The sequence below is a fragment of the Hemicordylus capensis genome, chromosome 2, assembly GCF_027244095.1.
Source record: "Hemicordylus capensis ecotype Gifberg chromosome 2, rHemCap1.1.pri, whole genome shotgun sequence".
NCBI lineage: Eukaryota > Metazoa > Chordata > Lepidosauria > Squamata > Cordylidae > Hemicordylus > Hemicordylus capensis.
In genome coordinates this window covers 403,892,028-403,917,931 of record NC_069658.1, presented here as the reverse complement: position 1 = coordinate 403,917,931, position 25,904 = coordinate 403,892,028, and the positions used below count along the sequence as shown (strand labels likewise).

Here is a 25,904-nt window from a genome sequence, read left to right as displayed (position 1 = left end):
GCTTTACGACCTGTCGTAAAGCACCTGCCTAGTCTGCTCCCCCCATCTTAACAGACGGTCGTCGAGCCAGGTCTCAGAAAGAGCGAGCCGTAAAGCGTAGGCGCCGCCAGTCCCCGGTCGCTCGCGGCATTAGCGGCGCTGGCCGAGACGGTGGGGAAGCGGTAGCCCCGCCCCTCCTGGTGGTAGCCCCGCCCCTCCTGGTGAGGGGTGAGCTCAATGGGGGCCGAATTGGTTGCTTAAGTCCCCGTTAGGGCTTATGGACTTTCCCCTTGCTATCCACTTGGGAGCGGCTTTTCTTTTCTCGAGGGTGGGGGCTTATGGGGCTTTGCTGTCTCGTGTGTCTTTTTGCCACCCCACTTTGTTCCCCTCCTCACTCGGCGCGGTCCCTCCTGAGAAGGGGGTGTCCAGCTCGGACTGGGCTTGTATCGCACAGGCGGGGGGCTAAGCAGGGTGGCCCCTTTGTGTGATCTGTGGTAGAGGAGTGGGGTAGAGGCGCATGGGGGTCCCGGCATCCTTGCTTCCCCGCTTTGCACGTGTAGGTGTATCGGGTGTCTCCCGTCATCCCCGTTCCACCTGACCGTATGTCCGTGTCTCTTTGGTCCCCTTTCCAGGCTGGCACGGGGGTGATGGCACAGGTGGGGCACAGGGTGGATTACTTGGCAGGATTCTGCTGCCCGGTGGGGGGGCTGGCAGCTGGGAAGCCCAGGGTGCTGTGCCACGAGAACCAGATCTACCTCTCCAATGGCACTGAATATGTCTACGTCTACGATCAAGAAGGGCGGTTGATGAAGGTAAGTGGTACGTGGCTGGCCCAGCCGGCAAGCCCAGATTTGGGTGCAATTTGTGTAATTAGAATCAGGAGAGACATGGGTGCCCTGGGAAGCAGGTCAGATGCTGTGAGCCACTCCTGGGAGCTTAATGTCGGTTTCTAGGGAGGAAGGCTGTCTGAAACCCTTATTAGTCGGAGGCAAACTCTTTGAGGTTTTAACAGCATGTACTCCAGATCACACATTTGTATGCTGCATTAATTAATCTGGAACCGCTTTCACCCACCTTGGCTTCCATACGCATAATTGCTAATCTGTTTTGAAATCCATCATATGAGCCCCCTAGTTGTGAATGTAATACAATATTTCAAGAGTGTTAGGGGGCAACTAATCTACATTAAGCATGTGCCTTTACTCACTGGGTAGCTCAGTTTCCCAGCAGTCTTTGAGATAGGTGTTCTGTCTATGCTTTATCAGTACAAAGGCTGTAAGAGATGCTAGGTGTTTTCTGTATGCGGAAAGGATGCATTGTGTTTCTGCACCAACACACCCTTTTGTGAATAACAGCCCCAAATACTTAAAAATGGTGGGGGGATCAATGTAAATGTATGACTTCTTTTGTTTTTTAAAAACAGGACATTGATCCCCCCCCCTTCCCCCAAGTGTGCTAAATGGAAGAGAAGAGAAGATGCCCAGTGTATGTACGGCATTAAGGAGAGTTAGTGAAGATATGGCTATAAGACAAAGCCTTCACTTGCAGAGGCTTTATACAATGTACAGTACAGGGAAATGATACTGATATGCAGTACAAACCCTGCACATAGAAGTGAACCAGCATATCTTCTTAGACTAACTGTGTATTCTGCAGCCCATGTAGAGGTCCTCCATCAGGACTTGCATAGATTTCCAGAGCAAGAAGTCGAATGCAGTGGATTCTATTTGTGGTTGCACATCCTAGTTCGATGCCTTGTCACCTACTAGCTCCATAGCATGTACTGTAGTTTAACATGGGACTATCCTAGGTTTCCCCCACATCCTTCATTTGTGTGTGATGATCTTACAGGAATAATTTTGCATTTGGTTCTGTAGAGAAGATTGTGCATTGCATGTTGGAAGCCTTGGCCCAACGAAAAACCTGTGACTTTTGGATATTTTTGTGATGTAAAATCATCAAGCGGGGGTTTGAGCATAATCATCGAAGTCCTTAATTGGGTGCCCTGGTGACTTTTAAATTCATTATTGAATATAGCAGCCTTTTACAACTGGTTGGCTGTCTGTGCTTTGTAATCAGTTTACTTGTGGCATCCACTTCTTGACATCTTGTCTCTGGAGAAATTCCACCCCCACCCACCCGACATCTCACTTCTGTTGCTTGTTACAAACCTACACTCTGCTATAGTCTTGTTAACAGTGTTGGACTTGTGAAACAAAGGTTTTGGGGCTTTGTTCTTTATTTCTGCTGATGAGCGATTGAAATCCCTTTCCTGATTTCAGCTAAATGTGGGCTGTTTTCATATGGGTTCTGTCATTTTCCCGGTGCTGTTTGCTAGGTCCATGACAAACCATAGCATGATGTTAAATGCATCCCTTTAATTTATTCCCCTGATTGTTTCTAAGGAGCCTATTATGGTAATATCTGGCTCAGCCTCCTACACTTTTCTCTCATGCTGAGAAGTAGGTCACAAATGGGTTAACGCTTTTTATTTTACTCATTCCTCAGATCACATACAGTATTATGCTCCAAATCTAGGGCTTACAGGCTTCTTCGTGCTTATGGGGTGCTCAGTTTCCAGCCTTCTGAATTGCTGTGGCAGCTTTTGCTGCAGACAGCTATGTGGGCCTGTTCCCTCACTTCTGAAATCAAGCCCCATCTTGGGTAAAATATGTCACTTATTCATCAGCACAGTGCAGCAGTGATGGCAACTGTTGGTGGTTAAAAATGAGGAATTGCATGTAGATTCTTAGATAATGCAATCTCCAGTCATTGCAATGTGTGCTTTTCAGAGAGAATGGCTCTTTTGCTGAATTGTTCTTATAAAAGCAGAAAGCTGGGGGGGCGGGAATAAGAGGATGTTGATTGATGAGAGTGAAGCTCATTTTAAATTGGATAATGTGTGCAGAGATCATGGCGTTTGACTGCATGCCACTGGGTGTACTAACTGATACCCGGAGGGTGCTGTGTCTGGCTAGACACAACATGGGCAGGCAAGAAGGCAGGAGGTAGCAAATACTCATTTGGAACTTGCCTCTTACAACTTCCACCTTTGGCTATAGCATGTCAGAGAGAGAAATTCCCAGGATATTATACCCTTTATTTCTATTTTGAAATAAATTGGGTGTTTGTGCTTTTAAGGTTGCCAACTTCTTCCTAACTCTGCACCTTTACCTTTAACATGACATGGAGCAAAGCAGGTATGCAGATAAAGTGATGGGGAAAGCTTCATTGCAAAATTTCTCCATGTCAGGAAGTTGTTAATGGCACAGGAGTAAAGCCTGTAAAAAAACATGTGTGGAAACAAGGCTCTCTGCCCTTTTTGCTCCTGTGAGTTAAGGACAGGATCGAGCCTGCCTTGTTCATTCCAGATTGTTGGTAATCAGCTCTGGGTGTGTCTTCATATACCTACCTGGTCTTCTAGTCACCTTAAGTGGCGCACCAGGGAAATGCTTGACTAACAAGCGGAAGGATGCCGGTTCAAATCCCCGCTGGTACTATATTGGGCAGCAGCAGTATAGGAAGATGCTGAAAGGCATCATCTCATACTGTGCTGGAGGAGGCAATGGTAAACCCCTCCTATATTCTACCAAAGAAAACCACAAGGCTCTGTGGGTGCCAGGAGTCGAAACTGACTTGATGGCACACTTTAGCTTTACCTTACCTGGTCTTCTATGGGGTTTGAAATATGGCTGTTCAGACAATGAGATGCAGGCTACAGAGGTGACTTTTCTTTTTAATATTTATATTTCACTCTCCCTCCAAGGAGCCCAGAGCAATGTACATGGTTCAGTTTCTCCTCACAGCAACCTTATGAAGTAGGTTAGGCTGAGAGAGAAGTGACTGGCCCAGAGTCATCCAGCAAGTCTCATGGCTGAATGGGGATTTGAACTCAGGTCTCCCCAGTCCTATTCCAGCACTCTAACCATTACACCACACTGGTTTCCAATGCATTCCTGTCTGGAGCTACCTAAGAGGGTACTGAAGACCTTCTAATCCATGCCCCTTTGCCCATTTCTTTCCTAGGCTGTCTACAGGTTTCCAGATCAAGTTTGGCATGTGGAGCTCCTGCCTTTGCACCAGCAGCTGTATATCCTGTGTGCTGGAGTTGGTATTTACTGTGTGTCCTTGGACTACCAAAGCAGGTGAGAGATAGGACATCACCTGGTAGACAGTTCATACTCTGTATCTGCTGGCTGAATGTTCTGTGCACCACTTGGGAACATCTACTGCCTGCCATGAGATTGGATGAGTAGCTTTAGGTTGGAATGCCTTTAATTAGAGAACATCTCTCCCCACCCCCCACCCCGCCCATATGTGTCACACTCCCTGGGATCTGAAATCTATGGAGTTAATTATTATTCAGGTTCTACCACTGTCAACAGGTTGTTTTCTACTAGGCATTGAACAGTGGTGGCCAATGTGAAGTAATCCAATAACAGCTAGAGAACAACTCCCATCACTCCCAGCCACAATTGTGGCTGGGGTGATGGGAGTTATAGTCTAGTGACAGCTGGCGCCTCAGGTTAGTCACCCTTGGCAGAAAGGTTTTTCAGTAGCGATGCTAGGACTTTGGCATGCCCTCCTTAAAGAGATGTAACAGGCCTGCTTAGTTTTTGCTTGTAAGCAGCAAATGAATTTTTCCATTGCCAAGCCCTTTTATGGCTCAGGGATTGGCTGAGTTTAATTATACTGCTTCTGCCTTTAGTGTTATGAGTTTTAAAACTGCATTTGATAAATGTTTTGTGTATTGTTTTTGCTATTTTATGTTTAATTCTAAGTCGTTTTGAGGGAAAAGTAAAAATCTAAATATAAACTTGAAATAAAAAGAGTATTAAAGCTCACTTGAAGGTTCATTATCTTAAAGATATATGAGAGAGAGAGAGAGAGAGAGAGAGAAGGCCCCCAGCTAACTTGGTATCCTGCTCTAGAGCAGGGATTCTCAACGTTGGGTCCCTATATGTTATTGGACTTCAGCTCCCATAATCCCCAACCAAAGGCCACTGGGGCTGGGGATTATGGGAGTTGAAGTCCAATGAGATCTGGGGACCCAACGTTGAGAATCCCTGCTCTAGAGCACCTCATTATGGAGAGCTGGGTGTTCCCTGGGTGTTCCCTGACTTGCACACCTTTAACATTCTCCAGAGCTCTTCAAGACATGGTTTCCATTCTTTCACATGGCAAAGGTGCTGTGGATGTATTCCTGTTGGTGGGGAAATGTTCAAATGTGTGTATCCAGTTGAGTGTGAGGAGCAACGTAGCTACTTCATAGCAGCCAGGAAAGGATGACTGCCTTTGTGTGCTGGCATGTATCTCTTCAAAGAGGTGAGACAAGTGTGGCACATGGGCCCCAGTATGTGATGCATCTGCTGGCTGCCATCTCCTTTAACCTAACAAAGCTTCCATGGGCTCTTGCTTGCCCTCTCTGGAGTAGGCTTTAGCTTTCAAGGGTTGATCTCTGAATATCCTCTCTTCTGCATTTCAGAAGCACCTTGTCTTGTGATCCCTTGAATTTGCTTTTTCATGGAACATGATCAGGTTCCATTGATTCCAGTGAAGCAGTGGACAACTCAGTCGGAGGATGTGGAAGAATACAGTGACCATACCAAGCCTCATCTGCTGTTAACAGGAGATAGAAATGCCTGGTGGCTAACTGACCCGGCAGTGGGGCTGTGTGCAGCGTGCAGACACAATGTCTGTGGTGTATATGCCAAGGAGCTATTAGACCTTGGGGCTATTCTCACGATCAGCAAAAATCGGGCTAGCCTCTGCTAGTCTGATTTTTGCTGATCGTGAGAACCACCAGGCTCGGTTGTGAGCCCGGTGGTTCTAGAGCAGGTAACCCGCTCAAGTACCCCTTCCCTTAGCCCAGGTTTGCGGAGCGAGCGCTCTGAAAACCCGGGCTATCTGACCGTGAGTAGCTGCAGCGCGGCTCCGCGCCGCAGTTACTCACAAGTAGACCCCTGGAAGGAAGGCGAAAAGCTACTTCCCGGCTCCAGGCGTCTCCCCATTATGCCCTGCGCGCTTGCACAGGGCATACTGGGGCTTCCGGGGGCTGCACCGCCCCTGAGCTCCCCAGCCCCCGCCGGCACCATCACAGAGCTGGCAATCATGTGGTTGGCTGATTCGGCCACCCAGGGCTCCCTCCCCGCTCGTGTGCAGGGAGAGCGGGCTTAGCCCACTCTCCCCACACACCCTGCTGAACTGGGTCTCACTGATCGTGAGACCCGGTCCATTGCCTAGCCAGTATTTTATTCTGCTATATTTCAGGGGAATTGTGGTTTCCATTGTTCTGCTTGCATGCACAGTGTTGCTCAAGGAGGCTGAGGGAGTGGCTTTCTGGAGGTCTTCAAGGGGTGAGTTGGCACATACAATAGCCAGCCAGCTCATTCAGCTTGGGTGGGGCAGGAAGGAGAAGGTGTTAGTCCTGATAGAAGGAGAAGGGGGTAAACCTTGACCATTCTGGTCTGTCTGCTGTGAAAGTGTATCTGCTCAGTAATAGGCTGCTTTGGGTCTACTGCTGGTTGCACAAGGTGTTCCTCCCAGTCAGAAGCACCAGTCATGGACTGTGACCTGCCAAGAGCTTGATGACACCCCTCCCCCCCCCCGCTGCAGTTTTTACCATTCTCAGCAGGCTGCAAAGTCAGGAGGTTGTTGACCTACTGGTGGGTTGGCATGTGCATCACCAGTCATGCAGGCAAAGTATAGAGCCATGTTTGGTAAGTTGCAGAGAGACTATCCTGCCACCCAAGAGTGATCAACTTGTGCAGGCTTTTAGTTACTCACCTGCAGGTGAGTAAAACTCACCTGTAGGAGATCAGGTAAGGAGCCTTAGTTGACTGGGCAATATTCTTTCTCCTCCTTTTCAGCCTGTCAGTGTGCTACAAAGTACTATTATAGGTAGACTGGTATAGATTTTTTAAAAAGAGGCTGTTAACTTTTGAGGACTTATTTGCAAGGCTGATCATGTAGTGCTAATCCCTCATGCTTTTGAAGGCTGCTAATAATACTCTTAGGGCCAAACTAGATGTGGTGTGAAAGATCCATGATTAGGATCTTGTGCTTTTAAAAATAGCAGCAGGCCAGTTTGAACTGGGACCATGGTTCATTTCCCCACCATACCAAAATCCACCCTCCTTTAAAAAAAAAAAAAAGCTGTTTGCTCTGCATGGCAAAATGCAGAGCAAACAACACTAAATCCTCCCCCATCCGGTATTGGGATAGGGACAGTGTTCCCTCTAACAGAGATTCCTAGATGATGACTACAACCCCCATAATCCAAAGCAAAAACCATTGCAGCTGAGGATTCTGGGGGTCGTAGTCAACATCTGGGAATCCCTATTAGAGGGAATACTGGATGGGGGTAGATTCATTGGTGACTTTGGTACAGGGGAGAAGGGTGAACTCTCCCTCCTGCAGAACCACAATCCCAGTATGAATCAGCACCCACTCACAACTGCTATTAACACTGTAAAAAGATGCGGGAAATCCTGTTTGAAGATCTTGCATCATGTCTGGTTTGGTCCTCAGATGCTTTTGCTTCTCTGCCATGCTTATCCAGTTACCAAACCCCTTAAAAAGAGGCTCATGAGTCTGTAGAGCTGCAAAAGGGTTAAGTTGTTGGAGCCTCCCTCCCGAGGACAATAGTAGCTTTCCTCAGCTCTGTCCAGCTTGCGGCTCCGAGCAACAGATGTTAAAGAGTCTGATTTTCAGCTTTATTTCTGAGCTTTCCTCTTTAGCTCCACTGAAAGCCTTTCCTTGTTTGCTTTGAAGGTTAGTGAAGCAGACAGATGGTGAGGAAAATGACTGCTTCTCCAGCGTCTTCCCCATGGGCTCTGATGCCTGCACCTTCCCCGATGCCACGCTTTGCACTTTCACGCTGCTCAACGATGTCCTCGTCACCCTCTCCCAAGTTCAGGGGAAGTGGTGCATGAACCTCCATGAGCTCCCAGGCCCCGAGGACCAGAAGAACTTGCCATGCCAACCAATCAGCCATGTGGACATCACCACCTGCACAAGCAATGATGGGGACGTATCCCTAGCCCACTTCCTCCCGGTCCTCTGTTGCGCTTCTTCTCCTGGGGCCAGTGACCAGAGGGAAGGCCTTCGCCACTCAGGGGGATTCATGTTAGAGGAGCCACTCTTTAGCCTCCTATTTGGCGTAGATGCTGCCATGCTGGATTCTCCCATGATCCTCTGTGGCTTCCCAGACGGGCAGCTGTGTTCCGTACCCCTGAAGGCCCTCAGCTCACCCGATAACCACAGCCGTGAAGATTCGCCTGTCAAGATCCTTCACCACTTGGAGGAGCCAGTTGTCTTCATCGGAGCTTTGAGGACAGAGCGGAGGTCCCCAGACGCAGAGGAGCCACCAGCCTATGGAGACTTGGGCTGTGACTGTGTGGTGGCTTTGGGCCACTATGGCAAAATGGTGGCCATCAAGGCAGCTCAGGGAGAAGAAGTCAAGGTTCCAGAGCTCCGAGAGTATTACTTGCAAGGGCCTGTTCTGTGTGCCGCATGCAGTGGGGGCAGCCGCATGTACTACAGCACCCATTCAGACATCTATGCTGTTGACTTGGACAGTAACACTCCAGAAGCTGAAAAGGTGGAGGACATGGTGGGGACCCTTCCATCTGCTTTGTCTCCTGCCAGCTTGAGTATCTGCAGTGTGGTGGCTCTTTCCTTATCTTCTCGGGAGTCAGAAGGTACTAGAATATGTCGGAACATGACTGTGTGGGCTGAAGTGGTAGGGATAATTTTGTCATGGGATTGTGGCTGCTGGTAAACAGATGAATGAGTGGGGAGACTGGCTGTGGGTGCCCCTTAGCTGTCTCTGATCCCATCACTTTTTTGTGTCAAACCCGTTATGGTCTATGACATTGTTCTCCAGAGCAACAGAGATCGGAAGCAGGCCTCTTCCAGAAGCAGGCCAAGCAATGTTAAAATCATCAGTTTGCCCAAGGCTAGAAGTCGGCAACCAGAGGCCCCTGCCATATCTGGCCCAATGCTCTTTGGCCCCTCAGATGCCAATTCTAGGAAAAGGGGACGAAGCACTCAGCAGGCTTTTTGGAGTGGGTATGTGTGGAGATTGGGGCTTCCACTCTTCCCACTCCATTCTCAAAGGAGCCATTCAGTAAAGTGAGTTGCTGATCAGAGCTCCTAGTTCTGCACGTGGTAGGAGGCCCTCCTGTCTCATAGCGTGGAGCGGGTGGGGCTGCAGCCAGGATGGTGCCAGTTCATCCCTGGACTGCAGGTTTTGGCCAGAGGAAGGATCACTGCCGACTTACGACTCTTGTGAGTGAGCTCAGAGCAATATTTTCAGGGTCTGCCTGAAGGTTCCCTTCGCGACTTCTCTTTCCCATGTTAAGACCCAAATATGCATTACCTCTAAGTTACTGTGAGTTGTTCAGGTCAAGCCCTCCAAGTCAGGAGTGAGATGGGATGGCTTGTTTGGGGTGGAACGAAGGGGAGTGACCATGTGCTGCACTCTGTAAGTGTACTGCCTGTCTTTCTGATGGCTCTCCTTCCAAGCCTGCTTTCTTTTCTAGGGAGAGGCAGTTGCTTTTGGCACTCATTGTGCCCTGGTTCTAGGGTGCCATGACTCCAGGCTGAGTCAGCATTCTGCACAGAGAGGAGATTGGGGGCCAGCTCAGATCAAGCTCAGACATTGGGGTGGGTGGGTGAGCGGGGCGAGAGCGAGGATTGAAAGGCAATTCAGGAGTCCTGCCTCTTTTTGGCCAAATGACTCTCTGATGCAGAGAGCCGGTCTGGCAATTCAGAGTATCTCCTTTTCTTGTGCAGAACAGCTGCATTGTGCTTGCTCACCATGCAAGAGGCATTAATATCCTGTGTGCAGGAAACGGCCTTCCTCCCCACTGAGGTTCAGTGCCTCCCATTTATCTCTGCCTTTAGAGCCAAAGAGTGGGCTGCTCAGACAGCCAGGCAGGATGGGATGAAGAGGCGTGTGGTTCTCTGTGCCCACATTTCCCATCAGAAGAACAGAGCTGTTGCCTTGTTTTACTGATGAGCATGTGTTTAGGCTCACTCTTTCCCCTGTTCCGGGTTCCCAAACCAAACTCAGAACAAGAGTTTAACTCTGGCTTCATTATTTGAGTTTCTGCAAAACTGAGAATATCTGACCACTGGCTACGGAAGCAGTGAACAGGGAATGGGGAATGCCTGCATTGGGAGGGAGCAGAGTAAAGGTAGTGGGTAGGGTTGATTTGATTTAAATTGCTTGAAGGACTCAATTTTAATGATTTAAATCACAATTCAATTTACTAGACAGGAAGATTCTATTTACTTTTCTATAAAAGTACATCCTTGTTGTCTAATATAACCTTAATACATCTTTAGAGATAGATATAGGTTTCATTTTTAGAAGGTAGGTACACACTTCTCATGCAGCTGTTTCATTTGGGCAACCAGGCCTTGCATTTCGTTGTTGCACTGTTTGCATTTTGCACACATGTCTTTCTTACCCACAGCTACAGGAACTGTTATTAAAATACAAGTATTTTTCAGCCTGTTAATTTAACGGGCGCTAGTCTGCGCCCTCAACCGCCGCCTCCTCCCACCCGGGCCCCCCGCCACCTCAGGCCTCCCACCTCAGGCCCCCCCCGCCACCTCAGGCCTCCCTTACCCTTCCCATGGCCAGTCCGGTTCCGCGGCCGCGCCTCCGGGCTTCCCGCGGCGGCCGCCACCGCCAGCAAGCCCAGTCCTTCCGCCGCGGCCAATGCCGCCAGCGGGCCCAGTCTCCTGCCATGGCAGCTGCCGCCAGCGGGCCCAGTCTCCTTGCAGCCACTGCCGCCACCATCGGGGTCAGTCGCCCCGCCACAGCCACTGCCGCCTCGTTTTCACTCCTGCCGTGGCGGAGCCGGATCCGCTGCCGCCATTGCTCCTCTCCTGGCGGTCGGGCTTGTCGACATTGCCTCCCTGCGGCCGAGCCAGGTGCGCTGTCGCCGCCCCTTGCGCTCAGGCCGGTCACTTCTGCCGCCTCTAATCTCCCCGCAGCTTCAGTTAACACTCCCGGCTTTTTTTTTTTTTTTTTGGCCCCTGCTGCTCTCCCGGTTCCTCCGCTGCTGGCACAGCCCTCCCAGTTCCCCCGCTGCTGCTGCTGCTTTTCCCGGTCCCCCTGCCGCTGAACAACATGGCCGCCCGTGTCTGGACGGCCGTATCTTTCACGGTCGTTCTGAGCATGCGCTCCGCGCATGCTCAGAACGGCCGAGAAAGACACAGGCTGAAGACAGGCATGGGATCACGCTCTACCATATTATTATAGAGGATTCCCAAATGGGGTCTCTCTTTCAGCCTGTTGCCATGATAGGTGTTTCCCTTCTACAATGGAGGATACACTCGGAAAACGTTTCCTCGGGACTGCATGAATATATTTTGTTCACTTTTGGTTTCATTTTCTGCTCCCCCATCTTGTGCATTTATATCCAGACTCCTCCTCACTCAGATCTACTCCATTCCCCCAAATCCTCCATTCATTGACCTTCCTTATCTTTGCACATTTTGGTGAGGGGTGCAGCTGGAGAGCAAGGGCGTGTGTGTGTGTGCGCATGCGCTGCATCTATACCATCTCTGCAGAATCCGGTCTGTTATCTCTCATCCCCATATACTGCTGTTAATATGTTCATAGAATATAGTTATGATTAATATTCATGATGATATCTTTGACTAGGTTCTTTATTAATTGCTTTTTAGCAGACTCTCCTTTCTCCCTTTCAAACATCTTTGTGCATCCATGAGAACTAGGAATTTGACTTCTTCGTCCCATGAATCCCAGATTCTGCATCTAATCCTAGACTGTGTGGCATGCACACATACTCTCTTGCCTCTAGGCGAGTTCTTTCCTTTCTGGAGTCAAGTTCCAAATATTATTATTCTGTTCCAGAGTGTCTAGAATTGCAAGGTGCTGTTCATCATATACTAAAAATATCGGCCCTACCAGAGGCTTACAGTCTAAAGGCCGAGATGTGACTCCTTAGGGAGGAGAGTAAAAGAGAAAGAGAATCCATTGGGCCACGGAGAACTGCTGTCAAAACAGGCCAGTGGAAGGGTCTCTTCTCCCTCCATTCCATGCGGAGTGGTGCTGGCCACTGAAGGGAGTCCAACTGAGAGGCCCTGCAGGCCGGTGTGCTCTCTCTTCGCCTCTCCTCATTACAGGGGCTTGCAGACCAGGATACCTGAAAGGAGCAAAACTGAGCAATTTAGCAGGGAGCAAGAAAGCTGGAAGCCAGTGGAATGAAGCTCGCTGGCTGGCAGAAATGCCCAGCCTAGGCGGGGTTGCGCAGGGAGCACAGTATGTGCGCCTTTGCACGTCTTCTCCCGAGTGAGTGCTGCCGAGTGCTTTGTGGAAGCTGCTCCTCTCTGCCCTCGCAGGTCACCCGCCTTGGCTGCTTGTCGCTTCACTTCAGCATTGCTCCCCACTGAGAACCTCGCTGAGGAAGAAGCCATAGGAAGCCACTTCTCCATGCATATGTCTCTGAAGAGGAAGAAGTGTGTGCCTGCCAGCAGCAGTAGCGGGGAGCTTGCTTTGCAGGGAGCTGACTGGTGCAGCAGCAGGGAAGCCTCTCTTCTTTTGCTTCCTGCTCTGCGAGGTCCCCAGGACTGCTGTGCTTTTTTCTCCCCCATGAGCCCTGTCCCCAGGTGCCATCCTTTTGCATGCAGCTTCTGAAACTGCCACCCCACCCACCCCCGCCGCATCCCCACAGCTCTCCAATCTCCAGCACTGACTAGCCTGCATGGTTCCTCTGCAACCACTCTTGCATGCAAGCCACAATCAGGTTTTGGTCTCTGCAGCCACGGGATCTGGTGCAAGACCTCTTCCAAATGCCCGTCGGGCTACTAATTTTTTTCCTGCTAGGCTTTAGTTGTGTGGGCCTCTTCTGTCTAGCTTTGGAAGGTTTCTTTTACAGCCAACCTCCCCTCAAGCCCCAGCACTGGAAGACTAGATGGTGCTCAGAGCCAGTTAGTCTAATGGTTCGAGCAGAAGGCATTCCCAGCAGAGTAGCCCCTGTCATCCAGATGGTTGCATGCAAGAGAAGCCAGGTATGAGAGCCAGCAAGATGCATTGTGCCAGAAGATGTGGGTATCACTGGCCAGCTGGCTCAAACAAGTAAAAGGGAAAATAAACACCTCTTGACTTGCCGGTAATTGAGTTAATGAGTAACTGACTTAGAGGGGACATTTTGTAGCCTGAAATGAAGGATGCCTCCCACCCTGAGTGGGGAAGCACTACCCACCTGTCTGCTGAACTTTGCTAGGATAAAGTGTTCTGAACCAACTAGTTCAGGTTTCTACTGCCTGGTCTCTCCTTCCCACTTGTTAGCCATCTCTGGCCATGTGCGCAGTTCAGCAAAGTGAATTCTTCCTGCACTCTTAATGCCCTGCTGAAGAGGAGTGCATACCGGAACGTCTAGGTCCTGAGATTAGCCCATTCAGACCATTTCTACCCTTCTGAGGGTGCCTGTGTCTACCGCATAGAAAGACTGCTTCTTCTCTAGAAAATAAAGTAGGGGAGAAGTCTGAGAGAGCCTCACATGACTTTACTACATGATCTTGCTTGTGTGGAAATGTAGTGTGTGTCAATGCTGTAGAAATAAAATTGTTCATTTCAGAAGTACCCTCCTCTGTCTGTTCAAGTAAATGCATCTTATATCTTGTGTGGGAGGGGGGAAAGACCCCAAGTGCTCCTGTGGACTGTTTCCCTAGCCTCTCTTGCTCATGTGTTTTTTGTGTTGCTCTCCTCAGGTGAGTCTGAGCTTCTGGCTTTGTCTGCTAAAGGCCGGCTCATGACCTGTGGCTTGTGCAGCCCAGATGATACACAACCTGTAAAGATGAACCCTGACAAAGCTGGACAGAGGATCAAAGAGCTACTGTCTGGGATAGGCCATGTCTCTGAAAGGTAAGTCTTCTCTCTCTTCTATTTCATGCACGCTTGTGCGCGCGCTCTCTCGCTCGCTCGCTCTCTCTCTCTCACACACACACACACACACACACACACACACACACACACACACACACAGATATGATGCTCACTCGGGGGCAGTGTCAGGGTTTGGCCAAGTCAGGCCCAGGACTGTTAGGAAGCCCACAGCCCGGCCCTGAGCCCCTACCCAGTCCTTGACTCTGTTGAGAGTTTAGGTGGCAGCAGCAATCTAGAGTGCACTCTGAAGTGCTTCTAGGCACTGGTTATGTCACCTTTTTCTAACAGTGTGATATGCTTGTTCCATTGCTGCATGATTGTGCTGCAGCAGGGGTGTGTCCGTACCATTGGGTTTTAATTTTTTTTTTTTAAATTGAAATATTATGTGCATTCCATACATATGACAAAAGTTGCTTGACAAATACAATGAAAGATACATGGACTTTAGGTGCATACTGTTGGGATGCCGCCTTACCTGGTTGCCTGTGTGGCCCTGTGGAGTCCAGCAGAGAGCATAGCATCCCTCCTTTGGGGCTCCTGTCTTCCCCCAAAGGGAGCGGGGGTGAAATGGTTCCAGACTGGTTGGGTCCCGGTGGGGTTGCAGGGAACAACTCCAGTGGGGCAGCCATGTTGGGTGTGGCAGGGAGTGAGACCAGGGGGGAGGGGCTTGGAGTAGGCTTTAAGCCCTGTCAGTTCTGTACTGGGGCATTTAAAGCCAGGCAGCTGATAATGAAGGCTGTTTTTGAGCTTGGGAGTTGATATTTCCCTGGAAAGGGAACTAGCTGGATGTAGCAAGGGCTAAGGTGATGAAGTAACCTTCTCCCCTGGCCTACTCTGGGGCTGACTTTGTCTGTCTCCATCCTATAATTCTGGGTTCAAGAAAGGCCGGGAACATCTTCTCCCCTCTTGGAGCATTACACATACAATTCTTGGTGGCTTTTTTAAAAAAAAGTTTGTTTGTTTTTAAATGGTTGCGGCCGGTGCAGCCACTGCAGAGTGCTCCAAAGCACTGCTCTGGTGTCATTAGGGGATGGGGGCCCAGTGCAGGGCTTTGTCCTAAGGTCCTTTGTGACCTGACTTCATTCCTATCAGCTCGCTTTTCTCCTAAAGCTAACCAGATGATCCTGCCTCAGCAGCTGATGTGGCAAGTGGGCTTTTGGAAACTGGATGAAGATATGTGATAATAGAAAGCTGCTCCTTATGATCCTGAGTGACGGATGGAAGTTCATTAAGCATCTTAGCTCCTTTGGCAATTGTGAGAAAAGGCCTCCAATCTCTGGATTAGTCTGCAATGTTTTGTGTGGATCCTTTAACTCTCCCTTGCTAAGAATGGCTGGTGGCGGCACAAATCATTGTGGAGCTGCTCTTAAGGGAACTTGTTGGCCAGCTCTGGCTAGACTAGGGGGTGTGGATTTAGATCAGCTGAGTCATGGGAGCAAAGCATCATTCCTGGGAGTGAACTTGCCCATTGTGAACATCGGAAGCTGTGTTTTGCTGACATTAGTCCATCTAGCTCAGTACTGCCTGCATGGATGGGGTTCCAGGCAGGGGCCTTTCCCAGCCCTAGCTGGAGACTCAGTCTGGGGTCTTCCATGTACACCGCAGGTGCTCTTTCTACTGAGCTATGGCCCCTCCCCAATTGAGTCTTCTCTAGTTTCCTGAATCAAGAATTCCAGTGCCCTGATACCTTTGATGGAGAAGTTCCTCTGGTCATCTGTGATACTCTTCTCTTTACATATATATCCATCCCAACCTTTGGCCCCCTAACTAATCAGGATCTTCTGCCTCTGATCACCACCATGTTGTTTTCTTCCCTGTTTCCTGTAGGGTGTCCTCTCTAAAAAAGGCTGTGGACCAGAAGAACCAGGCTTTGACATGCCTGAACCAGGTGATGAATGTGAGTGCAGCTTTGCTGTCTAGCCAGAATGGTCAAAAGCCCATCAGTTGCACCATCGCTGCCCACTGGAGCCACATGCTGGTCCAGAACACCTTGACGGTCTCCTGCGTGTTGGAGAACTCGAGTGAGTGCAGCCTGGAGCGAGGCTGGACTTTCTGCGTTCAGCTCTTCGCCAGCTCCTGTGACTTTGAGGAAGGCTCCACTGATTCTGCCACCACCTATACTTTCCCTATAGATCAGCTCCTTCCTGGCAACAAAACGGAGGTGACGCTTCCCCTGGGCCCTGCCGAAGACTCCAAGCTGGAGCTGCCTTTCACCGTCTCCTGTTCTCTCTACTACAGCCTGCAGGAGATCCTGGGCACTGTCTCGGAGTCCACAGAGCTCCTTGATGACCTGTTTGCTGATGACTCCCCTGGCCTCTCCCCGGATAGAGAAGGCATCTGCCTGCCCTTGAGGGAGGTCACCATTGACATCCTGCAGTGCCTTCGCTTGGATGGTGGCAGTGGGATGTCTGAAGCCACACCACCTGCAGCTGCCATCGCCTCACTCCCCATGGACCCACTTGATACCTTCCTAAAATTGTCCCAGATGCAGGCTGGCCTCGAGAACCAAGAAGGGGCTGCTGAGCTCATTCCGGGAGCACTGGGTGCTCTGGGAGAGGGTTACTTGGCTCCGTCGGTGGCTTCCATCCGGGTGTCCTCTGAGCTGCTGAGAACGACCCTGAAGGACTTTTCTGCAGGTGCGTGGTTCCCAGGAGCACCTGTAACCTGCTTACTCTTTCTCCTCAACTTGCCCCCTGCCAGTCTGAGCGTAGCGTCTGCAAGCCCCATCTGAATTGGCGGCTCCCAGATGCTGTTTGCTCACATTGGCATAGGTAGTTTTCTTTGTTTGCAAAGCAGGCTGTGGTGGGAGGTGTTGGCAGGGGTTGTTTGGCAGTGGGCTAGTTTATCTCATCCCTGAGGAGCCTCAACCCAAACAGGATGGCCAGCTGCATTCTATTTTATTTTATCACAATTATACTCCACACTTCCTCTAAAGAGCTCAGAGCGGCTTATGTATGGTTCCCTGGGGAGTCCACCCATCCAGGCAGCTTGCTGGGCTAGACCGGTTTCACTTCCGCATTAGAACTGTCTTGCATGCTCTTTAGACCCTTCTCTTTGCCCTGCAATCTCTCTTAGTGCAGATGACAATGCCAGCTGCTCAAGCCGGTCTCTCCAGGGCACATCCCAAATGCCAGCTGCTTCAGAAATGTTTTTGCTAAATTCCTGATCACTTTCTCACGGGCCTTGTCGAGAAAATGGCGGATTTGTGCTCACACCTTTATTCCCAGAGATGTTGCTGCAAGGCCCTGCTTGACCCCGGGTGAATGCTTTTGTGAAATGGATTCCCCGGCTGCTAACTGCTGAGTGTGTTTCCCCTTGGTGTGAATGGGTTGTTACTTTGAATCTCAACGAAATCACTCGCATGAGGTCATGCTCATGCCAAGATATCCCCAGGGATGTATGCTCCTTGGGGAAGAGTCCCTTGACCAGAAGTCCATTTCCTTTGCTAAGCCCAGAACTAACACTGGAATTGGAGGGTTCTTCTGCTTCTAAGATGTTGGTCCTGCAAGACCCAGGCAGCTGTTCTAAGCATCCTTTTCCTGTCAAAGTAGGAGAGAGAGAACCCAAGGAATTATGCAGTTTTCTGTGAAACTCTGGATTTCTTTTAAAAAATGCTATTAACAGAATTCTTTAAGAATATTTTCAGGAACCATGGAATGTCAGACAATGGGACCTGGTGGCCAATGCCAGCTGGATCTTTCGGTTTTCCCTACTGCTGCTGCTTGCCAACACCCTAGAAATTATTCCTAGATCCTATGACAAGAAGAGGGGAACCTGCAGTCAAACAGAGCCTGGGCAAACTCCCCCTTAAAAATTAACAGGATGTTGAAGGCAAACAAGTGGTGTGCCATTAGCACAAGCTGCCTGTGGACAGGATGGCCTCACTGTCGTTTCCCATCTGCAAATCTAGAGCGATACTCTCAGCCAGGGCAAGAATGTACTATTTGCCAAGACGAGCCAAGTTCTTCCCCGAGGAGCCTCAAATGATGCATTTACACATAATTATGCTGGGTATAAATGTGCATAACTTGTCCTTGTTGGAATATTTAGAATTTGAGGTGTTGGCTGTGCCTGTGTATTTGTAAGATTCAGAATATTCTGCCAAGAACTGTGGCTGCAGCAGAGAGACGTGAGAGATTTTATTCCTGACCGAGGGAGTCTGCAATCTGTTAGAACTGCCAGTCCAGCTAAGTGGGCTTTTGAATGGGTGCATCTTCAGCTGTCCGCTATGTCTTGCTGCTCCTGTCCTGGACAGGGTCTATCAGCCAGCTAAGGACTGATGTGTGTCCTTTTAAAAAGCGTTCATTGGGCTGCTTCTGCTCCAGCCGGATCTTAGATATAACATGTTGGGTATAACCTGCTTCAGGATCATCCCTCTACACATAATGACAAACCTTTTGCCCCTGCAATGTGGTGCTGTGGCAAAACCAGGAAGACCAGCAAAGTTCCAGAGGCCTCCCCATGACCCCCCCTGCTATTCACGTGGAGGCCTGCTCTGCCCTTGGGCCTCCGTTGTGGCCATTTTGTGTAGCAGCACCCCACACCTTAAGGCACAGTTTAGTGCCCCCTACTGAAGTTGGCAGTCAGTGGTAGAGACAGTCGATGCCAGCTGCCCCACCCAGATCCTCCTCATGGTGTCTGTTCTTCTCACTCAGGCGTGTCGCTGTGCTGTGCTGTGCTGCAGTGGCTGCTGGCGGAGAATGCCGAGGCGGAGGCCCTCCAGAGCCAGGACATGGCAGCAGTGCGGGGGCTGGCCCCAGACGGAGGCGAGGTGCAGCTGGACATCCGAGAGGCAAGGCATGAGGGAACCGGGCAAGGGGATGGAATGCTTGAATCATTTCAGGCTCTTTGGGCCTGTACCTGAGCTCCCCTTTGATGCTGTGAAAATGGGCTCGTTCTCATGACCAGAATCAGGATAGGAGGTTGTGTGTTGACAAACATTAAGGTGAGAGGAGGAGGAAATGAGCATCTGCGAGCCCTGAATTGGGGAGGACGGTGTGAGATGTGCTTTTCCTCCACTCTCAATACAGTGCTGGGTACACAATGTGGGTTGACTGCCACTGTCTTACCCAGATCAGGATTAGGAGACAATCTCTTCCCCCTCTTCCTCCTGCCTCCATTTTTGCTGTTTCTCTTGAGTGTGTAGAGGGCTTGGAGCCTGTCTGGGAGCTGGCGAGAACCAGCCCAATAAGTCCCAGTGCATCACAGCCCCTCAGGCAGCACAAAATCATTCTGCTTCCCTAGGATCCATCTTCAGTAGAGGGGTGCTCTGAAACCTGGATTATTGTCTATACCAGGGATTCTCAACGTTGGGTCCCCAGATGTTATTGAACTTCAATTCCCATAATCCCTAGCCCCAGTGACCTTTGGTAGGGGATTATGGGAGTTGAAGTCCAATAACATCTGGGGACCCAACGTTGAGAATCCCTGGTCTGTACTGATTGACAGCAGCAATCTAAGGTTTCAAACCTCACCTGGAGATGCCAGCAAGTGACCTTGGGGCCTTCTGCATGCAAATGCTTTCCCACTGAGCTATGGCCTCATCCTCAAAGGGGAATAGCTTGCAGTGCTTGCATGTAGTCTCCCATTCAAATGCAAACCAAGGCAGACCCTACTTAGCAAAGAGCTCTCCTCCAGATTCAGGCTCTCCTCCAGCTTTTTCCAGTCCCTTGGATGGAAATGTGTATAAGTGCAACCTGTTGCACAAGGGCAGGGAGATTGCCAGAGGCCAGCTTCTGGCCTCAGCCTGCATTCCTTGCCACAGTTCCTTCTGGGATACTGCACTCGCAAACCAGCCTTGAAGTTTAACCAAAGCAGCTTTTATTACCTTGGAAGAGAGAGAGATGGGGGCGGGGAGAGGAGTGGTTTGCCCTGGGGTACATGCCACAAGCCCCTCCTGCAGTCCCCGAACTGCTTCTCCCTCCAGCCCCAGCCACTGCCTGTTCCCCTCACACACAATGATGGGGTTAAGCCCAATGTTGCCGCTTGGCTAGGGAACCAGGCTTGAAGGGAAGCATCCAATCACTGGTTTCTGTGCTCGTCAGCCTTGTCACGTTCCTGCCTGTTCTTCCATGCAAAGGGGAGGATGGTCAGAATTGAGTTCTTAAGCTCCGGCTGCCCCCACCCTTTAATCCTTGAGGAGCAGCAGCACACGGCTGATGTTAATTGCTGGCTGTCTTCCCTGCCATGGCCGGTTAGCCCCTGAGAGAGCGGGAGGGTTGGCTGAGCACTGGCAGCGACCAGGCTCCTCTGGCTTTGCGCATGAGAGCATTAATAACACCAGTGTGATTAGCGGCCACGCTAATTCTGCTCCAGCTAAACCTCCTGGTTGAAGCTAATCGGAGTGCAGTTCACTGGGGAGGGACAACAAGCCATCTCATTACAGCCCAGTGCAAGGCCTCTGGTCCCAGCGTTTCAGCTGCCCGCCTCTGGGATACCCGTTCAAGCCGAAGTAAAATGCATTTGGTGGGTCTTGGCATAATCCTGCTCAATGCAAGACGGGTTGGAAGAGAGGATCTCTGGATAGACTGGTGAGAAATACTTGATTATTTTAACTAGCACCTCTTGGGAGTCTGAAGAGTTGCTGGAATGGAGGGAGGGGGTTGAGAGATGTTGTTGAATAGGGTGGTGTTCTGGTTCAGAAAGGGTTCTGCTGTCTGTTCAGGGTCTGATTGCTTCTTAGTTAGGAAGGAGTTTTCCCCTGTGGGGTTTCTGGGAGGTTTTGCCTTTGCCTGTAACATGGCTTGACTTGCTTTACTTTACTGCATTTTACAAAGCCATGCTGTGTGTTGTGCCCATAGTTCTTGCACAGGGCATCTTGTTCCCTCCTGTTCCCTGCTCCCAGAACATCAGAATCTAGATTGTGTGGATTAACCTCTCAGAGTGTTAACATGTGGGCTGAATATTGGTTGGTGCATGGAGGATGCTGCATTGGTTCCTGGAGTTGTGCTAGATGAACCCCTTTCTGTGCATTTTTGTAAAGGTAGCACCCAGGTCCCTGTGTGCAGGAAGCTGAGTGACTAGAGTGCAAGCTTGCTTATGTATTTATGTATTTAGTACTGCACCTTAGTCCCACCCCCACCCCCCGCAAGGTGGCTACAGAATAAAAGTACAATGCAATCAATAATAAAAGAGCAAAACAAAAGATTTAATTAAGAACAGATCCACATGAAACCTGAATTAAATTAGAGAACCTGCATGAGTATAATTTGATCATAAAATGTCTTGAGGAATAAAACAGGTTTTCAGAGTCCTCTGAAAAGTGGGAAGAGAGAGGGCTTGGCAGATTTCTCTGGGGAGGGGGTTCCACACTGTGATATCACCAATGAAAAGGCTCCGCCCCTGTGATCTGCCAGTCAGACTGGAGTTAATGGTGGGCCACCAAACTGGTATGCAGAGCATGTGAAACTCACCTTTGGCCTCAGGTAGGTTCCTATGGGCACAGACAGTCCCTGGGATAATATTTAAAGCCCTAAACAGTCTGGGACCAGGTTGACACTAGCATGTTAAAAGGAGCCTGGAAAGGGATAATAGCCAGTGTCACTGATGTGAAGTTGGTGGAATATATGCTGAGTGTCTTGCTCCAACCAGCAACTTGGTGGCAACATTTGAACCAACTGTAGTTCCCAGATGGTCTTTAAAGGCAGCCCCAGGTGGAGAGCATTCCCCTAGTCTAGTCTGGACTCATGCAGTGCACACGTAACTGAGGTCAGCCCACTTTCTCCAGGTAGAGCTGCTAAAGGGCACTCCTGATGCCGACTGCACATCCAAGGATAATGTCAGATCTGGGAGAGCTCCTCAAAACCGCATGCTTGGTTCTTCAAGGGGAATGTAGCCTGCCCCTATCAGCAAAACTCTCTACTCACACAAAAACCTTTTGTCTTGTCTGGATTAAGCGTCATAGCAGATCCTTTATTGGGGTGGGGTGTCCCTCAGCCCAGTGTTAAGAAGCAGAGACGTGGATGCATTAGCCCATCTGTCCCACTGAACCACTATTCCTGTGTGTTCTGTAATTTGTGAAGCCCAGTGCGAAATGTTCCTAGTATGGATGACAAATGATTAATTCTCACAATCTGCAGAGCCATGAAACAGAATTTAAGACCTGGTAGATCAAACCCCAGATCAGCCATGGATCTCCTGGATGGCCTTGGGTAACCTCCCAACTCCACCTTCACTTTCCCCATCTGTAAATTGAAGAAGTACATTTAATTGCAGGCTCTTTAAAAACAAAGATAACTGAGGTAATCTGTTTCCATGCCCTTTAATCTGCACCGTTCAGCAGAATTTGCGGCAATGATGTCCTTGTTCTCCCGACAGGTGGCTGTCAGTGACTTGAATCCGGCAGGCCCTATCCAGGCTGTGGAGATCATGATCCAGGGCTCACCACTGGCAAACATGTGCCAGCTGCACCATGCCGTGGTTAGACGTATTCAGGTATATGAGACTCCAGGGAGGTGGAAAGGAGAATGCTGCATACGTGCACACCTTGCTGAAACCTGGCCGTTGCATGGAAGGATTTTGGAACATTTTGCATGTTTTGGGTGGAGTCTAGTAAAGATGAGGCTGCATTTTTCCTCCCTATGACATCATCCACATTTTAAGAGTAAACATAGGTTGATCAGTAGGGAGGAAGAGCCTGGCCCCTTGGCCATGTAAGGTACTCCTGTGGCAGACTATGGGCACTCTTTCCTTTTGTCCCTCTGGAGGTAGGAATGGAAATACACTTTTCTGATATTAGAAAGCAAACCTGGTCTGGGAGGCTTTGGCCATCACAGGTGTGAGCTGCAGAAGAAACAGAAGTAGACTGCCCAAAGCAAAATCTCAGTAGACTTTTATGGATACTTGCTCTTGCAACAGGTTGGCTCCCTGCTCTCAAACCTTTGCAGATGTCAGCCTCTACTTCCTCTCCCTCCAAAAGTAAAGAAATATTTGGTCTCCTTTCCCAAAGCTGATGGGTTTCCCTGTTGACCAAATCCTACTGGCCTCAGCACCCCAGCTTCATCCCTATGGCACACTTTGCACCTCACTCTCCTCACCCCCACTGTGTGCCGAGCATGTTGATTTTCAACCCCCACCTCCCCTTACCTGCTGCTGGCAGCATGTATCAACCACTACTGTTGGTTAGGAACAAAGAGGCAGGAAGTGATTCAAAGACACTTCCTGTCATTCCATGACGCCCTCTGCCTTTTGAAAAGGCAGGGTAGGATGCATGGGAGGAGGTGGTAGTGGCTGGTGCATGCCACCAGCACCAAGAAAGGTTTGAGGAAGATGGCACACTCGCTGAGGCGGCCAAAGATGTGGGCCAATGGGCAGTCCATTACTCGAGGCAGCTGCCTCACTAGTGGGCTGACTGTGACCAGGGGACCCCTGATCATAAGAAGATGGCACTCTCCACTAGCAGGGGGACTCAGGCATGCCCTATCCCATTTCAACTTGGCATCTGTCTTTGAAAATGTTTGCTTCACCACTGATTCCACATGCAGGAGGTGGTTTTCACTGAGAAAGCAAACTCCTGGCCTTCGTTTAGTTAATTCTGCCTTTTGTTTTAACTGTTCCCCCTCCCCTCCTGTGTGTGCGTGCGTGCGTGTGCACATGCAGGCTCTGGTCTTGGAGCAAGCAGTCCCAGATGACTCTCCTCCAGATGTCCGTGTGCAATACCTTCACCAGATCCAAGCCAACCATGAGGTAAGCCACATTCTGGCTCTGGAACGAGTGTGGTCAGAGTGCTGCTGCAGGACCAGCTACATGCAGCATACTCCTGCCTTGATGGTTGTAGGCAGGCCAAGGGAAGAGGGGGAGGAAGGCAAAGTGCATGTAATTCCAGCCGCCTCTGCTTGGGCTGGACCTTGGGATTGCAGTTCCACAGGGAAGTCACTTGGCCTACCCTGCCTCTGGATCGTCTGTTGTAGCTGGCTGTGCTGCACATCCTAAGTACAAGAATCTGGGTTGGCAAGGAATGGATTGATAGCTTGTTCCTTAATTGCTGGAATAAGAGAGGCTATTGGGCTGACCCACTTTGGCAGTGACTCTGCTTCTTCTGTGTATGCTTTCCTTAATGTGATTAGTAACCCTTTCTCCCTCCCCTTCCCTCAGCCTTGGGCTTAAAGCAGCTATGCATAATGTGTTCCATATGATTTCAGGACCTGGAAAAGCCAACCTTTTCAGCTCTAAGGTTGGCCTAGGTTTTGTCTCCTCCCTTTATGTTCACTCTCCTCCACCCTCATTCAAGATCAGTGCCAAAGAAAGTTCCAGAAGTTTTTGTAATTTTCTGCCATGAAACAAGCCATGTGTAGGACTACTTTGCATTGTTTTTAAAAAATCAAAAAACCATTAAAAATCAACTGATCTGCTTCAAAATCAATACAGAGTCCTGATAACCTGCCCTACATCTGAGCCAAATTTCAGAACTCTAGGCCAAGCCATTTTGGACATCCAAAATGACCCTCTTTTCCCATGAGTAAAGTCATAGGGCTCTCTAGGAGAGTGGACACACTGACCTGGGCCCCCACGTCCATGCCTAACAGCACCCCTGGGTGTGTGACCGAAGGGTGGCGGTATGGGGACCAGTGGGGAGGAACAATCTAATGTATTTTGAAGGTGGTCCTGTACCCATCAGCCAGCTGCCTGCCCAATCACACCACATTTCCCTTGCCACCTCTTAACACAGTGCCTTCTCTCCTTGTAGATGCTGCTAAAGGAGGCACAGTCCCTACGTGACCGTCTGTGCCTGGGGAATGATTCGGATGTGACCGTGGAGAAGCTCCTGCACATCTATCGGCAGCTGCGCAACCCAAGCCTTGTGGTCCTGTGAGCATCAAACCTTGGTGCACCTTGGATGGCACCATGGTCATCTCTGCCCAGTACCAGTGGGATGAAGGGGGCAGCTGGCTGTACGTCTTGTAAACTGACTGAGGGCTGAAGCGGAGATGTGGCGGGGGAGAAGTGGATTCTAGTTGGGCAAGCCCTGGGGCTGATTGGCAGTTGGGTTCCACTCTGGAGGCTGACAGCTCAGGGGCTCAGCCTTTATTTTATTTATTTATTTATCCATTCATTCCCTATCCCCTCCCCCTCCCCCCCCTCTTTTAATGTGATTGTTTCCCCCTCCTCCAGGTTCTGAATTCCTGCCCATTCCTGGCAGGAATCTTGATCAGTGCATCTTGGCAGTTCCGTGCACAGGCAGAGCATCCGAGCGGACTGCTTGTGTGTCGTGCGTGTGTGTACGTGTAACGCGGACGGCTGGCAAGGTGCTGTCGTGGGTGGGTGTGGGTGGCGTGTTGTGGATCACGCTCGGCATTGCTAGTTTAGCTTCTTCTGCTTTCGGTGACAGTCGCTTTGCTGTGGCAGGCAGGGGTCTGGTGAGTTCCAGTCAGCTTGCGGGGAGGGGAGGGGAGGGGGTCGGTTGTGCTGGTGATTGATCTGTTCTTGTTTGCTCCCAGAAAAGGGCTACGCCTCTCGCTGTGTCATATATTTCGGGAACACTGTGGAAAAACAGGATGTCATGTGCATAAAGTAACTCTGGGGTGCTCTTAGTATGGTGCCCTTTCTTTTTCTAATGGGGCGTTTTGCTCCTTTTTCCAGTATTTGTCCTTTCTATAAACAACTTGCTTGTCAATTTCCATGGAGGAGACTTGTGAGGGATTTGTGTGTGTGTTGGGTTTCTGTGTGTGGGTTTCGACTCTTCTTCCTTCTCACCAGGCCATGTGTCCAATGCGCAAATTCCGGCTCTGTTTTGTAGATCTGTCATCTGCCAGGAGAGCCTCCCTTTGCCATGCCGTCTGATTGCATCTCCCCTCCCTTTCCATCTGCTGGCAGGTACTTGGCAGCTTGGGGGCCTTGGCTGCAGCCTCCCTGCTGAGCTAATGCAGCCTCGGCTTTAAAAGCTGCCTCCTCCCCATGAATAATGGAAAAGCCATTCGGTGCGCTCACTGGCCGGCACTAAAGGCCATTAGGAAATGCTCCAGCACTTGGGGGTGGAAGATGCGTATGCTCTCCCCCA

At 50.1% G+C, this 25,904-nt stretch overlaps 1 protein-coding gene across 4 annotated transcripts; it reads left to right on the top strand.

The window, feature by feature from the left end:
- Positions 1-43: 43 nt before the first annotated feature.
- FAAP100 (FA core complex associated protein 100) lies at positions 44-25,524 on the top strand. Of its 4 annotated transcripts, none has more exons than XM_053297593.1 (10): positions 44-200; positions 612-791; positions 4,006-4,124; positions 7,753-8,681; positions 13,735-13,888; positions 15,737-16,545; positions 18,565-18,701; positions 22,226-22,342; positions 23,507-23,593; positions 24,594-25,524. In XM_053297593.1, the coding sequence occupies exons 2-10, from the start codon at positions 627-629 to the stop codon at positions 24,717-24,719; spliced, it is 2,643 nt and encodes an 880-aa protein (XP_053153568.1). In that variant the 5' UTR covers positions 44-200; positions 612-626; the 3' UTR covers positions 24,720-25,524. The 4 variants fall into 4 exon arrangements, with proteins under 4 accessions (XP_053153568.1, XP_053153566.1, XP_053153567.1 ...); XM_053297592.1 differs by having other exon boundaries at positions 57-207; XM_053297591.1 differs by having other exon boundaries at positions 52-791.
- The last annotated feature ends 380 nt before the right edge of the window (positions 25,525-25,904 follow it).

Bases quoted from the DNA above. Each gene is read 5' to 3' on its own strand.
- FAAP100 (XM_053297591.1), top strand. From the start codon at position 582: ATGTCCGTGTCTCTTTGGTCCCCTTTCCAGGCTGGCACGGGGGTGATG. The intron at 18,702-22,225 runs GCAAGGCATGAG...TTCTCCCGACAG, and splicing joins TGCAGCTGGACATCCGAGAG to GTGGCTGTCAGTGACTTGAA. The intron at 23,594-24,593 runs GTAAGCCACATT...CTCTCCTTGTAG, and splicing joins AGATCCAAGCCAACCATGAG to ATGCTGCTAAAGGAGGCACA.